Source organism: Macaca nemestrina, chromosome 12 (assembly GCF_043159975.1).
Source record: "Macaca nemestrina isolate mMacNem1 chromosome 12, mMacNem.hap1, whole genome shotgun sequence".
In the NCBI taxonomy this organism is placed as follows: domain Eukaryota; kingdom Metazoa; phylum Chordata; class Mammalia; order Primates; family Cercopithecidae; genus Macaca; species Macaca nemestrina.
Window position 1 is genome coordinate 94,990,646 of NC_092136.1, and position 17,265 is coordinate 95,007,910.

The 17,265-nt window shown below is 44.1% G+C and overlaps 1 protein-coding gene across 1 annotated transcript in view; it reads left to right on the top strand.

The window, feature by feature from the left end:
- The first annotated feature begins 6,599 nt into the window (after nucleotides 1-6,599).
- LOC105484320 (endonuclease domain containing 1) overlaps nucleotides 6,600-17,265 on the top strand; it is a 42,275-nt gene continuing 31,609 nt past the window's right edge. Inside the window, exon 1 of the mRNA XM_011745834.2 lies at nucleotides 6,600-6,993. Coding sequence (XP_011744136.2) covers nucleotides 6,694-6,993 — 300 coding nt within the window. The 5' untranslated portion in view covers nucleotides 6,600-6,693. The remainder of the gene's footprint in view (nucleotides 6,994-17,265) is intronic.

Sequence of the window (17,265 nt, forward strand, 5' to 3'; positions counted from 1 at the left end):
GAGGATGTATGTCGCCTCAGGACCCTGTGATGATTGCATTAACTGCACAAATTGTTTGTAGAGCATGTGTGTTTGAACAATATGAAATCTGGGCACCTTGAAAAAAGAACAGGATATCAGTAATGTTCAGGGAACAAGAGAGATAACCTTAAACTCAGACTGCCGGTGAGCCAGATGGAACAGAGCCATATTTCTCTTCTTTCAAAAGCAAATAGGAGAAATATCGCTGAATTCTTTTTCTCAGCAAGGAACATCCCTGAGAAAGAGAATGCGCCCCTGAGGGTAGGCCTATGAACGGACCCCGTGGGGGCGGCTGTCTTTTACGGTCGAAGCTGAAGGGATGAAATAAGCTCCCGTCTCCTGTAGCGCTCCCAGGCTTATTAGGATGAGGAAATTCCTGCCTAATAAATTTTGGTCAGACAGGTTGTCTGCTCTCAAACCCTGTCTTCTGATAAGATGTTATCAATGACAATACGTGCCAACTTCATTAGAAATTTTAATTTCACCCCATCCTGTGGTCCTGTGATCTTGCCCTGCCTCCATTTGCTTTGTGATATTTTATTACCTTGTGAAGTATGTGATCTCTATGACCCACACCCTATTCGTGCACTCCCTCCCCTTTTGAAAATTGCTAATAAAAACTTGCTAGTTTTACAACTCAGGGAGCATCACCGAACCTGCCGACATGTGATGTCTCCCCTGGACACCCAGCTTTAAAATTTCTCTCTCTTGTACTCTTTCCCTTTATTTCTCAGACCATCTGACACTTAGGGAAATAGAAAAGAACCCACGTTGAATATTGGGGATGGGGTTTCCCCGATACATTTGTCTGTCTTTTTCTTTGGTAGTCTTTTATAATTCCCTGATGCTGTTACATGTTGACTAAGACAGACACATACAGACTTAGAGATGGGACTAAATGTTTTCCCTAATTTTTTTCCCACCAATTAAAATAAACAGCAGCTGATTTAACTCATAATTAAAATGAAATGGTTACTTAGGCAGATGTATTTCTGAAATAAATGTGTAAAGTTCTGTGTTGAAAATAGAGATGACCTGGTGGTAAGCAGAGATTGTGGGTTCCAGGATGGCTGAGACCATGTTGTATATCCTCTGTGGCCTCAGCAGTCTGCACTGAGCCTGGCCTGTGGGGTCCACTCACTATTTACTGAATGAAGGAATAAGTTTCTCCTCTATCCACATCCATATTGATGTGAAGTCTGATATTAGTTTTTTCTATATAATGTGGTAAAAGACCCAAAACATAAAACTAATCATCCTAACCATTTTTTAAGTGTTAAGTATATTCACATTGTTGTGAGAAAGATCTCAAGAACTTTTTTATCTTGCAAATTTCAATTTCTATACCCATTAAACAACTGCTATTATTTTTAAACATCCACATTTAGCTTTACTAGAAAGAAGACAGCTCTGCCCACATTTCAGGTAAACATGACTCAACCTTCTGCTGCTTATGCATCAGCAACTCTCTTGACTCAGTAAAACACTGTCTGTTGCCCACACATGGGTTCAGCCAGGCAGGCTGTCTTTGATTTGGTCATTATTAGAAAAATAAATCAGGCATTTTAACCCCAATAGGAACTACTCCTCAGCTTCCTCACCTTTCCTGGTAACCTAAACTGGATTAGCTTCCTCATTTGCCAATTCCTTATACGTGCTAGAGAGACAAGAGAGGAGAGCCAAACAAGTAGCTTTAGGGGCCTAAAAATTAATTGTTATTCTAGTTTGTGAACCATGTTTCCACATATCTCATAATTAAGTATGATTTTCCACCATTCCCATTGTCTTTCCAGAGCTTCTCTTCCTAAATTATACTTCTCTGCAACATAACACACAGTACTTCCCTTATCAGAGCATTTCTCACGCTGTATTGTAATTGCTTGTCTGTCTGTCCTCCCTACCATACTTCAAGTTCTGTGATGCCAAGGTCTGTGTCAGTCTTGCAGTGGAATGAAGATGGGTCTAGCATGAACTCAATGTTACAGAACTCACCAGCTGCATGAAGATTCCTCTGCTTTGCTCTGCCCTAGTCTAAGGCAAAGCCACTTGCCAATAATTGGTTAGCTTGTGTTTTCTCTTCTGGTTGCCCACATGGCACTGAGAGGTGCTGGCATGAATGCCAGGAGAGCAGGAACTAGGCTAAACTTTGCTTCCCCTAAACACCCAGCATCGCCATTGCTGGCTCATGGTAGATGTTCAAAAAACATTCTGAGGATGAATGAATGAATTAGAGCAATGAAAACCCAAATGAAGTTTCATAAAGAAGGTTTTATTCTTTCACTCATCTACTCACTCACTGTATTAGATGCTTACTCTATAGTAGGCACTATGCTCATGACTAAGGGGAAAGGTAGCAGTTATTAAATGGGGTTACTGGCTTAATAGGCATAATTAGAAGGGGCTCTTAACCTCATAGAGGGGTGGAGGGAGTGAAATTGAGGACATGCTTGTCAGGAAGGTGAGTGATTGAGGAAGTGATGGTTAGCTAGATTGTTGGGATAAAAAAAAAAAGCTAAGCTAGATGAAATGAGTAAAGGGATGAGAATAGGTGGTGAGAATTCCAGGACAAGGGAAGTAGTTTATGATGCAAATTTTCAAAGACTAGAGAGAGCATCAGGCTGAGTTCAGTGGCTCAAATCTCTAATCCCAGCACTTTGGAAGGCCAAGGCAGGTGGATCGCTTGAGCTCAGGAGTTCCAGACCAGCCTGGGCAATATAGCAAAACCCTGTCTTTACAAACAATATAAAAATCAGCCGATGTGGTGGCTACACTTGTAGCTGCAGCTACTAAGGAGGGTGAAGTGAGGGGATCGATTGAACCCATGAGGTTGAGGCTGCAATGAGCTGTGATTGCACCATTGCACTCCAGCCTAGGTGACAGAGAGAGACCCTGTCTCAAAAACAAAACAAAAGAGAGAACATTGTGCATTCATGGAAACACAAGAAGCTGAGCATGTGGGCAAGGTGGGAGTGGAGAAAGATGAGGCCTGGGAGGGAAAGGCCAGGTCTCTGGGGTCATGGAAGTCAGCTAGTATGTCTGGCTGCATCCCAAGGCAAATGGAGAGTGATTAAAGTGCTGTAAGGGTAGGGTGACATCATCAGATTTATATTAGGAAGTCATCCTAGCTGGAGAGTGGATTAGAAGGGATGATGGAATAAAAACTGGGCATGACAAATGAGGATGGCTTGGTCAAAGGTGTGACGGTAGGGATGCAATTATCATCAGAGCAGTGAGGCAGGGGAAAGAAGTGTCTAGTTGGGCTCATATTTTTAAATAACTTTGGACAGAACCAACCAAACCACAGAAGCGCATGTCAAATGTTTTATTCCACATCAGCCATTACGTTTCATCCTCAAGCCTTTGCTGAAGGCTGTGGAACGTTGTTAGCTTTGGCTGGGTCTGAGTGCAGAGACCTAAGAGGATCTGGTTTGAAACCTCTTTTCCTTTGAGAAGAGAGTCAGTGACCAAATGTAGAGACAGCAGTGAATTATTGATGGACCTACAAGTTTTACACATACAGATGTTGCTTAAGACAGTTTTCCCCTAGAATCAGCAGTTAGCAAATGTGTTAATTAGATCAAGTCACCCCTCCCTACCTTGTAGTTTGTTCCAGAATCTTGGGGTGAGAACATTTGTAATTTGCAAAAGTAATATTTTATCTGTGGAAGACAAGCACACGGAAGAAAAATCTATTGTCTTGTACTATAAACTAAAGAATATAAAGTAAACGAAATCATCCTGGCTGTGGGATGTACAAATGTTCAGTGTTATAACGTGTGTCAGTCACTGACAGAGGGCTGGGGGAAAAACTAGACTCTGCCACGGGGACTGAGTGGCGGAGATATTTATGCTTATCAAAGGTGGAGGGCAGGGATCAAGAAATTTTGAGAAAGTGAATTAAAGTCTATACATACTTTAGCCATAAAGGCCAACAATGTATTATACTTTCTGCATTGGTAAAATACAACATAATCATACTTGGCATCTAATCACTCCGGATTTTGTGGTAGCCACTGGGATCCACCAACCACCTTTGTCCCTAGGAGTACATGATTTAATAAAGAAGACAAATACAGGGATCAGTAACACTCTACCATGATAAGTATCATAACAGATACATATTTAAAGAACTCAGAGAAGAGAGGGATTGATTTCTAGTTGTTCAACTGTGTTTATATATCTTTATGATTGACATCATAAGTCAACACCGGGGAACCCTATACTCAACCTTATAAAATAATGTAAATATTTTTAAAATCCTATAAAACCTATAATCCTCCCAGCATCATCCCTGTGGGAGGACTTGATTGAAGCCTACAAGGATGACATGACTGAGATACTAGTACCAGATGATCAGAGTCATCATCCAGATCAAAGGGGACTTCAAGTCTAGCCTCTTCTGTGACATTACACTAAATGTGTCCCCTCCTTTTTCTAAAAACTAAGATACAAACTTTGGTTTCATTTCTGGGACCAAACATAGTCAACATTTTCGGCATTAAAACCTGTAAGAAATTTGTTCTTAAGTTCCAATGTATAATCTCTTGAATAGCTTCCTTCTTTATGGCCTCATTTTACAGATGTGCTGTGAGTTAAAAGAAAAGGCCAGGCTTGGGAATCAGAGACCTGTTTCAAATCTGCCTCAGGACTCACTGGCTGTGCCAGCTTAGGCAAGCATCAACAGGCTCTGTCCTCAGTCCCTGTAGTGGCACACTGGAGAAACAGATGACATCGTAAGATGAGTACAGGCCTTGGCCCTGGGTAGCTGCCCTGACCCTATCTCTGCTGCCACCATCCTACCATCCTAGTCCAAGCTACCATCTCTCATCTGGATTGTGGCAATTGTGGGGTGTTTTTCTTTTTCTTTTTTCTTTTTTTTTTTTGAGACAGAGTCTGGCTCTGTTGTCCAGGCTGGAGTGCCGTGGTGTGATCTCAGCTCACTGCAACCTCCGCCTCCCGGGTTCAAGCTATTCTCCTGACTCTGCTACCCGAGCAGCTGGGATTACAGGGGCCTGCCACTACACCCAGCTAATTTTTTGTGTTTTTAGTAGAGAAAGGTTTCACCATGTTGGGCAGGCTGGTCTCGAACTCCCGATCTCAGGTGATTCGCCTGCCTCAGCCTCCCAAAGTGCTGGGGTTACAGGTGTGAGCCACCCATTTATTCTGGGCCACTTCAATCTACCAGTCTCACCCTGAGAGCGAAAAGGATAGAGTCACCACCTTTAAAAGATGAAAATCCTCAACATGATTTATAATATTTTTCTGCAAACTGCAGGTCATGAACCATTACTGGCTCATAGAAACAATTTAGTGGGTCAAGACCAGCACTTTTTTAAAACAGTGAAGTAGAACAGAAATATGAAATTGTAATGCCAATCATAAGCATAAGAATTATTTCATGAAACTTTTCTCATTATGGGCCTTCTCAAAAAGTGTTTGAAGGCCTCTGGCCTGTTAATACCCCGAGTAATATGACCCTTGCCTCCTCCTTTAGCTCCACTTCCCATCATCCCCACGCAGTTCTCTGCTCTTTACCCACACTAGCTTTCCTTAAATTCCTCCAACACATCATGTTTCTTTCTGTGGGAGACCACTTAGCACATGGTTTTCCTCCTTGCCTAATGTCATCCTTCAGGTCTCAGCTCGGATGCCATTTCTTCAGGCAAACCTTCCCGGATTACATCCTGAACCCCTGCAGCTGTCAGGGTCTCACAGATCTGCGTTCAGTTTTTAGTTATCCCTTTAATAGCATGTTTCCTCGGTGAGTGACAAGCTTTCCCACTAGGCTGTCTTTGTGACCGCAGGGGCCCTGTTCTTGTTTACCCCTGTGGTAATCCAGTGCCTATCTCAGGCTGGCACCTAGGCATTCAGAGGGATAAATGAAGGAAAGAATTGGCCAACCTGTTGACCAGTGACGTTGGCTGGCCTCCTTCCTTGCTTGGTATCGGTTTTGTTTCTAACCCTTGCACCGAGAAAACCACACAGGGTTGTACTGTCTGCCCAGTTCAGGAACTTCCTTTAACAGTATTTCTTTACTCTCTGAGTTTCTGGTGAGCTCAAAAACAAAACAAAATACTGCAAGAAAATTGTATGCGTGTGCTGGCCGTTGAGCACTTCGGTGGAGAGTGGGAGAAGGATCTTCATAAGATTTCAGAGGGGAACTCTGCCCATCCACTCCGAACCAGCTGCAGCTCCGTGAGCATCTCACGCCACCCCTCTGCATCCCCAGGGCTGCCGTGGGGCGCGCGCGATCAGCAAGCTTCTTGGCGCCCAGTCCATGCGACTATCTCTTCCCAGTCCCTGGACTAGGCCTGCCCCACTCGGATTCTCCACTCTCGGTAGCGCGCGTCCCCGCGGACTGCTGAGACCAGGCGGCGCGGCGGCAGGTGACCCGCTTCTCCAGTCCCGGGCGCAGCCCAGGGGACATTGTCAGCAACGCGGAGCCCGGCCCTGGGCCTCTGCAGCCATCTTCAGGGAGAGAGGCGCGGCCTCCGGACGCGGATCCGCCCCCGCCGCCCGGGTTGCCCCGCCCGGCTCCGCAGAGCGCGGCGCCTGGGTTCCGACTTCCCTTCCCTACCCTGCTAGGCTGCGTCGCGCGCTCACCGCCCAGCCCGCAGAGCTCGCGCCGCGGCAGCCTAGCAGCTCGGCCCCGCCGCGCTCGCAGAGGCCGCCATGGGCACTGCGCGCTGGTTCGCGCTGGGCAGCCTCCTTGCCCTGGCTAGGCTGCTGGAAGGCCGGCTCGTGGGCGAGGAGGAAGCCGGCTTTGGCGAATGTGACAAGTTCTTCTACGCCGGGACCCCGCCTGCGGGGCTGGCGACCGATTCCCACGTGAAGATCTGTCAGCGCGCGGAGGGCGCTGAGCGCTTCGCCACCCTCTACAGCACTCGGGACCGCATCCCCGTGTACTCCGCGTTCCGCGCCCCGCGCCCTGCGCCCGGCGGCGCCGAGCAGCGATGGTTGGTGGAGCCGCAGGTAAGCGAGGTGGTTCCCGAGCCGGGGACCGTGCCGCTGGACTTGCCCCCAGGGGCGCTTTGCGGCTACCGCGAGGGGCCGGGCCGGCAACAGCAATCCCTACGCCTTCGATGCCTTGGGCCAAGAAACTCGGGTTCCAGATCCACCCCGTTGCGTCCCCGGAGTTTAGCCTGCCTCGCCCTCTGTCGAGGCTACAATAAGAGCCTGGCGATCTGCGAGCCTTCACTTCACTTCATGAGTTGCAGGGGCGGGAGGTCCCCTGTGGGAGGAGGTTCTCCCTACATTTCTGAGCAGACATCCGCAGTGTTTCATTCCTGAATAGTGAAGAGCGTGAGACAGAGACCCTGGAGACCGTTCAGATTCGCAGAAAGCCTACGCTGGGCGCTCACAGGCCTTCGTGCAAGTTACTGTCATAGCACTCATTTGGAGATGGGTAGGTGGGCATTTTCATCCCCATTTTACAGAAGAGGAGATTAACCCAGGGCGTCGAAGAGACTTGCGGAAGACCACCCAGTTAATAAGATGGGGCAGGTCTTTTGTCTAGAAATTCACTGTCTTTTCTACTAAGTAAAGCTTCTCTACTGCAGAGCTTATCCTAGCCTGAAAATCCTTCCTCTACACACGGCATTGAGTAAATTCGATCTGCGGTTGTGTTGAATTAGAACAATAAAATAAAGATACAGATTTTTAGAAACGCAATGGGATAGTTACAAATGATAGGGAAACAATGACTACCTCCAACTGATGGAAAGATAAGCCAGTTTTTCCTGACTCTTCATATCTATATTATCATACCACTAGGAAATCATGTCACCTCTCATGGTGTTCTGTCCCATCTGGTAAAGGTGAACAAACACTTGAGAAGCCCTCAGAGTCTTCCGAACCTGCTTTCTTGCTCTTAACACATCCTGACTTACCTCTGCTCAGTTGATCTCCTCTCTAGAACACCCTGCCAGACTCCCCTTTCCCTCTCACCACCCCTGTCCAGGCTGCTGGGGGAGGAGCTGACCCAACGGCTCTCCCTTTCCTGAGGACCACAGCTGCCCAGGACCACACCAGTGGACAGGAGGCTGGCTTTCAGGTGCTTTATTCAGAGCCTGTGGATTGTAATCTCATTGAGATATTTCTAGCTCTGAGGTCTTGGCCAGGTCTCAAACAATCTGCACCTAGTTTTCTTATCTTCCTCACATCCTTCCACTTACCTCAATTGTTGATAACACCTGTTGAGATCAGGTATGTGAAAAAGACGTTGTCAATTGCACACACAAGATCCATTTAAATCCAAAATTAGTTTTCCTCCAGCTGTACCCCTAGAGCTCACAGGGTGTTGCCCACCTCTTGTCTTGCACTGTGATTGTGTGCCTGTGAAGAGAACAAATGACCTGGTCCTTTCCCTTGATCTCATGGATAGCTTGGGGAGACAGAACATACGTTTGAGGAAATCATGGGAATGCATGCTAAACAAATTTCAGTTAAACTCAGAACACATTTAGTGATCTCCTGCTGTGTGCCAGACATTTGGGATGCCAAGAGATCTGAGTGCCGTTCTAGAACAAAGGTTACCTGATCTGCAGGTGGAGTTTTCTGGGTGGAGAGGTGGTGTAGCATTTGATTAGAGCCATGCTATGTGGGTTCAAATCCTAGTTGCTCCGCTGACTAGCTATGAACTTGGGCAGGTTAAATTGGAGATAATAGCATAGGGTGTTGTGAGATTTAATGAGTTACTGTATACAAAGTTCTCAGGTGTGTGACACATGAGTACTAGCTGTTGCTATGACACGGGCAAAAAAACCATAATTTAATAAAGGTGAACAAAGTTCTATTAGATTTAATCTGTCTTTGAGGTGATGGAAGCAAGCCTTAGGGTCAGGATGACATTTGTGCTTTGTGTGGAAAGATAAGGCAGAGTTTAGAAGGGAGGCAAAGAAGAGGACATTTCAAGCAGAGGGAACAGACATCAGGAGTGAGAAAGGCATGGCAGATTCAGGGATTTGTGCATGGAGAAGTTGGAACAGGTAAACTAATACAAATAGATTAATGTACTCAGTTGCTCAGAATAAAAGGGAATCACGGAAGGGAGGGATCAGGTGGGGAGGAGCCGTCAAGGAAGGCTTAGGGAGGCAGAGCCATTTATGCAACTAGGGAAGGAGTGAGTCATAAAGGAGCATAGTTTGCCAGAAAGAAGTAAAGGGAACCAGGTAACATGGATTCCGTGGGTGGGATAATGAGGAAGGGGACTGTGGAGATTAAAGAAGATGGGAAGGGAGGGCGGAAATAGTTACAAATGGCAGCTTGAGAGGTAAGATGTACTGTAGTTCTGAAAAGTACAAGGGGCCTGAGCTCTTACTGTGCTGAGAGGTCAGAATGGTCACTGTGGCTGAGCACTGCAGGATGCTTTTCCCTGCAAGGTGGATGGCCTCCCACACCCACCCACTCAACCCCAAGTCAAATCAGCCAGGATCCAGAGAGTATTGGGAGAGATGGAGGGAGGAGGAGGTGCGACGTACAGCTGGGCCTGCAGTGCACTGCAGCAAACCTGCCCCCCTGCTGCCTACTCCCTGAGGCCTTGCCTCCTTGCCAAGATCCCCACTGCAGAAAGATGCTCAGGGCTCAATGTGTACCATTGGCTGCTTCCAAGCACTTTCTAATGCTGAGTCTCCTTGTGCCCACATCACCTTTTTGTGAGGTCAGTGTTGCCAAGAGGCCCTGCACACGGGAGGAAGAGGCAGGAGACCAAGGAACTCAGTGCTTGCCTCCAGTGATGAGTCAGGCAGGGCAGCAGTGACACTGAGTTCCCAAAGCCCAGTTCAGTAGCTTTTGAGGCCACACTGCAGTTTCTCTCTGAAAACAATCTCCTAAGTCAAAGATCACAGAAACTTAGTCACTCTGGTGCTTAAAATCTGTAAAGTGTTGCCTGCCCAACCCCTACAGGACAAAGTTCACACTGCAGAATGCAGTTTATAGGCCCTCCATAGCCTAGCTCCTGTCTCCTGCTCCAGTCTGGTTTCTCACCATGCCCCACCCTCATATTTTATGTTCTAGCATTATCCAGCTGCCTGGAGTTCCTCTCATAAACCAGACTGTTTGTGATGTCTGTTTCTTAGCTCATGCTGATTCCCTTTGCCCAAATTCTCTTTCTACACGGACCCCATCTTATCCTTCACTTCCTGCTCTTACTCCGTCCTTTAAGACTCTGCTGAGGTGTCACCTCCTCCAGAAAGAATTCCCCACCTAAATTGTATCCACCTCCCGAGTTAGGTCCTCCCCTTCAGTGCTCTTATAATTTTTCTATTTTCATACCTACCATATTGTTTTATAATTATCTGCTTATGTATCTGTCTCCCCAACTTGAGCCCTTGAGGAATGATGACTGCATCTTACTCATTCTTTCCCTAGTGCCCAGCTTATAGAAAGCACGTGATAAGTGTTGAATCAAATACTTTGATGTTGGGAGGATCAATCAGGCAGCAGCAGGTGAGATTTCTGCTTGAGTTTTCTCCGTGGGGCGCTTCCTGTTTCAGAAGCTTGCCCCGTGGCTGTCCAGCAACTGCTGTTACGAACGTGGTCCCTGTGCAGCACTGGAACCCTGCTCTGAAGCCACTCCATCAATCTTAGCTTTGGCCTTTGAAACTATCCCAAATGGTTTTGATCTCTGCTCTGCCTAGAGGAGATGATATGGAGGGGTTCTAGTCAAGACTCCAGAAACCTGAGAACTGGATTCTGGTTTAGTGCAGGAAGCCTCAAACCTTTTAGTTTGTCGACTCCTTTCCACTTAATGGAAAAATTTTTAGATAAGATACCAATGATGCCTTTCTAAAGTGCATTGCTGATTTATGCCAGAAGCCAACGTATAAAGCTTTATTATTTTATAAACGTGGAACTAACTGACTATATAAGGTTTCAAAGTGCATTGCTGATTTATGCCAGAAGCCAACATATAAAGCTCTGTCATTTTATAAACATGGAAGAAACTGAATATATAAATTATATAATATTTATTATATATTTTATGTATTCCTTATATAATATATATCATTTAATATATAATTTATATATTCAGTAATAATAGTGTATATTTGTTCAATCTTACAAAAATACTGTGAGGTAGATATTATCTTCTTCATTGTAGAAATGAGGAAACTGGCTCAGAGAGGTTAACTGAGGTGTTTAAGGTCACACAGCTTATTTTTGAACTCATTACTGAGTACTCTTCTGATACACCATGGAGATTCTTTGATCTCACAATGGATCCACTGCATTAATGGTTTTAGGACTTTAATTCTCATCTTTTATGTGAGAATTCTAATTTCTACTCCACTTCTATTTTCTGACAGTCACAGGACAAGTGGGAGCACTTATTTGGCTGCAGAAAGGTTGCTGAAGTGTCCGTGACTGTGGAATGAAGGGGATATTCTGGTTAACTACAAAAACATTTTTCCGGAGGGCACAGTGAGGTCATATTTCAGATCTTAGTAAATGCATATGAACGGTTGTCTCAAGTTAGAACCTTGATTAAGTCCTTGATTTTTAATTTCCATCCATGGCTTTTACAACCTGAAATAGAAATATTGTTCAATTTGTTCCAACCTCAGCCTTCTTTTCATTGTGTCAGAGAACAGATATGTAGATCATCATACACTTAAATCTCTGTGTAAGGAATGCAGTGAACAGGACAATCCTGATTCTTACTCCTTAATTAAGAGACTTAATTCAGATCCCTGCTTTTCCATTTACAAGCTATGTGACCTTAAATTCTCCCAGCCCTCCTTTTTGGATCTGTTCATTAAAGGTCGTAACAGTGTTTACAGAGAGGTTGTAACAAATAAGATAACACATGAGAGCATGTGGCATGGTACCTGGAATATGGTAAACTCTTAGTAAATATTAATATGTATATAAGGTATTACTTCAGTAGGTGCTAGGCGTGCGCACGCGCGCACACACACACACACACACACACAAATGGAATGTTGGATTAGACAGGTGACACCTATAGTTCTACAAATCTCTCCTAAATGTAAAATAGCTATACCTGTATCTTCTCAAATGCTCAGTATATGTCCCACATTCATATAGTAGATGCTTCATAAATGCATGATGAGAGATGAAATGTATGGAAAATTGAATGAATGGATGGAGGGTGGATTTGAGTGATTAAAAGCAAAAACAAACCAAACAGGTACCAAAGACATCTCCACCCTCTCTGTCCTGGGAAACCAAGAAGTGTGTTGTCACAAAACAGTGAGCAATGGCATTGCAGTCTATTGTGCTGAGCCTGGATAAGACTGGGAAGTGCCCGACCCAGGGGATGGTTCCAAAAGCAGTCACTCACAATTTCTTCCCTACTGTGATGCACACCGCAAAACAGGGCCCACACATGCTATCGTTTGTTGGATTTTTCCCTTCTGGCTTTTTCTTCATCTTTGGATTTAGTGTTTCCTTTTGTTTTGCAGGCCACTCTCAGGATCAAGTTAAGGTACTTACCTATGTTGGCAGAATATTTCAGGGACATTCGTCCTGCAGCAGTCCAGTGGTGACAATTCCCTACACTATTCTTTCAGTTTAGATTTATATCTGGACAATCTAGGCAAGGAACTATCATTTATTGATCGCTTACCATGTCAAAGGTCTTCACAATCTAACTCATCTCATCTCTATAACAACTCTAGGAATTATGACCTGTGTTTTATAGTTTAATCTCTATAACAACTCTAGGAATTATGACCTGTGTTTTATAGTTTAGGAAACTGAGGTTCAGAGTGGTTAAGTAACTTATCAAAGGTCACACAGCTTCTAGATGGCAAAGCCCAGACTGGAGCTTACTACCCAAAATCCAAAGCTCTTAACTCTCTTTCTTCTCTATCACACTGTTTTCTAACTTAAATGTTAGTGTTTTCTCTCCAGAATCCAAACTGACTGACTAGACTCATTATTTTATTTTTAATCCAGTTCTTTGGATGGTTTATGGCTTCACTACTAACATACCATTCTGTAAATGCCAGCTTCAGATTTCTGTTAGCTCCGTTACTGGTGATTCATGGTGATTGAATGGAGCTTTCCTTGGGGAATTGAGATTTTATTCTTTGGGCATAAAATTTACCTTCCTTTTAAACTCTCAGCTCTGAAAGTGAAAATTTGAGAAAGTAAATCCTCTTATTTGCCAGTAGCATTTGCTTTCAGTTACCTTGTCTGTCTTCTAGAATTACTGTTAGTCAAGGAAGCTTTTTTTTTTTTCAAATTTCCTCCTTCAAGATGCATGTTATATCTTCTGAGTGGTGACTTACCCTTTCAGTTTCATGGAACTTGACATTTATCATGGCAATAATTAATTGTCGATATATCTATTTGGCCACTGAAAGGAAGGAGAAATAAAAAAGAAACTGACTCATAGGCTGAACCAAGAATAGAAGCACCGTTTAGTGTTCCAGTCATGCTTCATTGACCTACTGCTGGACAGAAGTGTGGCTCAATCAAAAGGTCAAACAAGGGTATTTTATATTTTTAATCAAAGCTGGAAATATGGGTACATTTTACTTTGTAGAATAATAGATGGCTGAAATATTATTTGAAAATGTAAATATAATTACATGTTTCAGTTGACTTATACTTTAAGGGCTGGTTGGTCTTGCGTTTGTATTGACTTCCGGTTGGCAGGGACACCTAATCTTTTAAGAAAGCCCTGAGCCCTCTGTCAATTCATTTTAGTCAACAAATCTTTATTGAGCATCTGCTATGTGTCAGGCACTATTCTAAGCCCTGGAAAGAGAGCAGTGAACCAAACACACAAAAACACCTACTCTCATAGGGTTTATATCTAATAGAGAATATAGATTATAAAATACATAAATAAAAGACATAGCACCAAGCACAGTGGCTCACACCTGTAATCCCAGTACTCTGGGAGGCCAAGGCGGTCTGATCATTTGAGCCTAAGAGTTCGAGACCAGCCTGGGCAACATGGCAAAACCTCATCTCTACAAAAAATACAAAAATTAGCCAGTTGTGCTGGCATGCACCTGTAGTCCCAGCTACTCATGGAGGCTGAGGTGGGAGGATCATTTGGGCCTGGGAGGTAGAGACTGTGGTGAGCTGAGATCATGCCACTGCACTCCAGTCTGGGGGACAGAGTAAGACCCTGTCTCATTAAAAAAAAAAAAGGCATATTAGATAGTGATAAGTGTTAAGGAGAAAAAACAAGGAAGGAGGCTGTGAGATATCAAGGAAAAGATGAAGTTTAAAACAAGGTTTCCATCCAGGGAAGAGATCACTGAGCAGATGACTTTCGGGTACAGACAAGAAAGAAATAAGAAAGCCAATTATGCAGACGTCTAGGGGGAAAACGTTCTGGGTGAAGGGAATAGTAATTGCAAAGGCCTGGAGGCATGAGTGTGTTGAGGAAGAACTAAGAGGCTGTTTGGCTAGAGAAGGGTAAATGAAGAGAGTAGCAGGAGATGAGGTCAGAGAAGTGCGGAAGAAGAGGGCAGATCATTTAGATTCTTCTGAGCTATTTGTAAACTATTGGGGTTTTACTGTGTGTGAAGTGGGAAGCAATTGTGCAGGTTTCTGAGCAGAGAGCTTCGATGTGATCTGGCTTACATTTAAGTGGGACCAGTTTGGCTGCTGCATTGAGAATTGACTTGTGGTGTTAAGGGCAGAAGCAAAGAAACCAGTTAGGAGGTTTCAGTGATCTGACAAGAGATGGCAGTATCTTGGATCAAGGTGGTAGCACTGCATGTTCTGGATATATGGTGAAGAAAGAACTCATAGTCTTTGGAGTGAGAGAAAGGGAAGAGATGATTCCAAGCGTTTGGGCCTGAATGATTAGAAGAATGTAGTTGCCATGAGTAAGACAAGGATACAAAAGGAGGAGCTGTTTTGGGGCTGTATCAAGAACTCGCTTTTGTTCATAGGAGCAAGAATATAATACTGATTGAGTATCCATAATCTGAAATGCTTGGGACCAGAAGTATTTCAGTTTGGGGATTTTTTTGGATTTTGGAATCAGTGGCTGAACATCCCAAATCTGGAAATCTGAAATCTGAAATGCTTTAATGAGCATTTCCTTTGAGTGTCATGTCAGTACTCAAAGAGCTTTGGATTTTGGAACATATTGGATTTTGGATTTTCAGATTTGGGATGCTCAGCCTGTAGTGGCTACCAGGGGCTGAGGGGTGGGGAAGATGAGGAGCTGTTGTTCAATGGGTATAAAGTTTCAGTTATATGGGATAAATCAGTGCTAGAGGTCTGCTGTACAATGTAATGCCTGTAGTCTATGATATTATATTGTGCACTTCAAAATTTAAGAGGGTAGATCTCATATTAAGAGGTTAGATCTCATATTAAGAGGGTAGATCTCATATTAAGTTTTCTTAATACACACACACAAAACAAACAAACAAACAAAAGGACATAAGGAAAGTATGGGAGGTGTTGGACATGTCTCTTTCCTTGGTTCTTGTGATTGTGTGATGCAATGTATTTGCATACATTCAAACCCAGCACATTAATTATGTGATGAGTTATTACATATTTATTGCACATTTAATTCATCACATTAAATATATACAATTTTTTGTTTATCAGTTATACCTTGATATAGCAGTAGAAGGAAAAGGTACTCAGTTTTGGACACTCTGAGTGCGAGATACCTTCAGGTGTTCAATTAACCTTCAAGTAAATATAGTCTAAAGCTCATGGGATGCTTATCATGTAGCAGGCACTTTTCTAGTGCTTTTTTTTTTTTTTTTTTTTTTGCGTGTAATTTCTTGTAATCCTCAGCACCATAGGAAATAGATACTATTATTATCCTTCTTAGAGGAGGAAACAGGCCCAGAGAGGTTGAACTACTATTCCCTGTTTACACAGCTAAGAAGAGGTGGGGCTGGGGTTTGAACCTGAGCTGTCTGATACCAGAGCACCCATGGACTGCTTCTGTTACAAACCTGCTAATGTGTTGGGTGAGCTCCTATTGAATGCTCTTGAATGAAAAGTTCACATGTTCATTTACCAGGATTTTACAGAGGGTGTGTTTCTAGCTCTGGCAGTTACACGCCCATGAATATCAGAGGCTCACCACCTCCAGGTGTACCTTTGTGGCTATAGGAAGGGTAGGGTTATTGCAAGTACTGCATTGGGCTGAGGGTGCTGCTGCCCCCTTGTACAATCTTGTTCTATACTGATCCATCTTGAGCTCTTCCTGTGATCCTTATGCAAGCAGACATTTCTTATAAGGCACCAGGTTAGAGGTGGGAAAAATGGATTACTAAAAACTGTGTTAACTCTGTTGAGCAACAGATTTTGTCCCCTGCACCTCAGTGAGTAGCAGAGATAAAAGGATAGGGGACAGGGTCTTGCATCTGTGGGAGTATGGAGCCATTGCTGCCAGACAGGCTGTTGGATTGGTTGTGGTGCGTGAGCCTGAGGAGAGCCCATCTCCTGTCTCAATGCCAGCTGTCCCTAGGGGTGGGAAGGAGGGCACCCAGGCCAACGACACCCTCCAGAGCTCCACCCCTTGAGCAGGGACGGCAGACCACACATCCATCATCCAGCCCTAGTCTGTTCAGGAGCTCCTTCTCTGCAGCCAGCTTGGCTCCCAGGAAGGAAGACCAGCAGAGCACAGCAGGTACTTAAACTTAATAACCCAGTAATGCAATAAGCCCTACTTTGGGACAAGAGGAGGGACTTTGCTGTAACTCAGAACATATACCTCCTTCAACGTGCCAAAATTCCTTTTTCCTTTATGACTGTTTAGTAAGCTAAAGTCCTTCACCTTTGCAAGTTCTTGCATTTGTCCCTGTATTGACTTTATCACAGCTTGGTAAATGTGCCTTCTCTCTGTGTTTGTGAGATGGCAGCATTGGTTTCAGGAAATCTGCTTGCTGTTATCTTAGTGTTTATAACTAAGGGAAGGAATTGATCCAAGTCAACTTTGTTGATTAAATGGACCAGGATGCATGGTTAAATAGGAACCCCATAAGGAAATGGCTGCTGTTGATGTTTCTGAAAGATTGGGCATCCACTATGGTCTCGGGACATGCAGAAACACGGGGAAAGGAAAACCAAGTTTGTGAACCATAAAAAACTTTTATTCTCATTCTTGGATTTCTCCATTGTATCTAGAGCCATAGTATCCATCATAGAACCAGATACATCTCCTTCATAGACATGAGGTGTTTGGGGTGGTTGATGTTCTGCTCCTTAGTAGACAGACATCCATCCTATACGAGCCCTGCACCGACTTATCTGAACTCTGGGACCCCAGTTCCCATCATC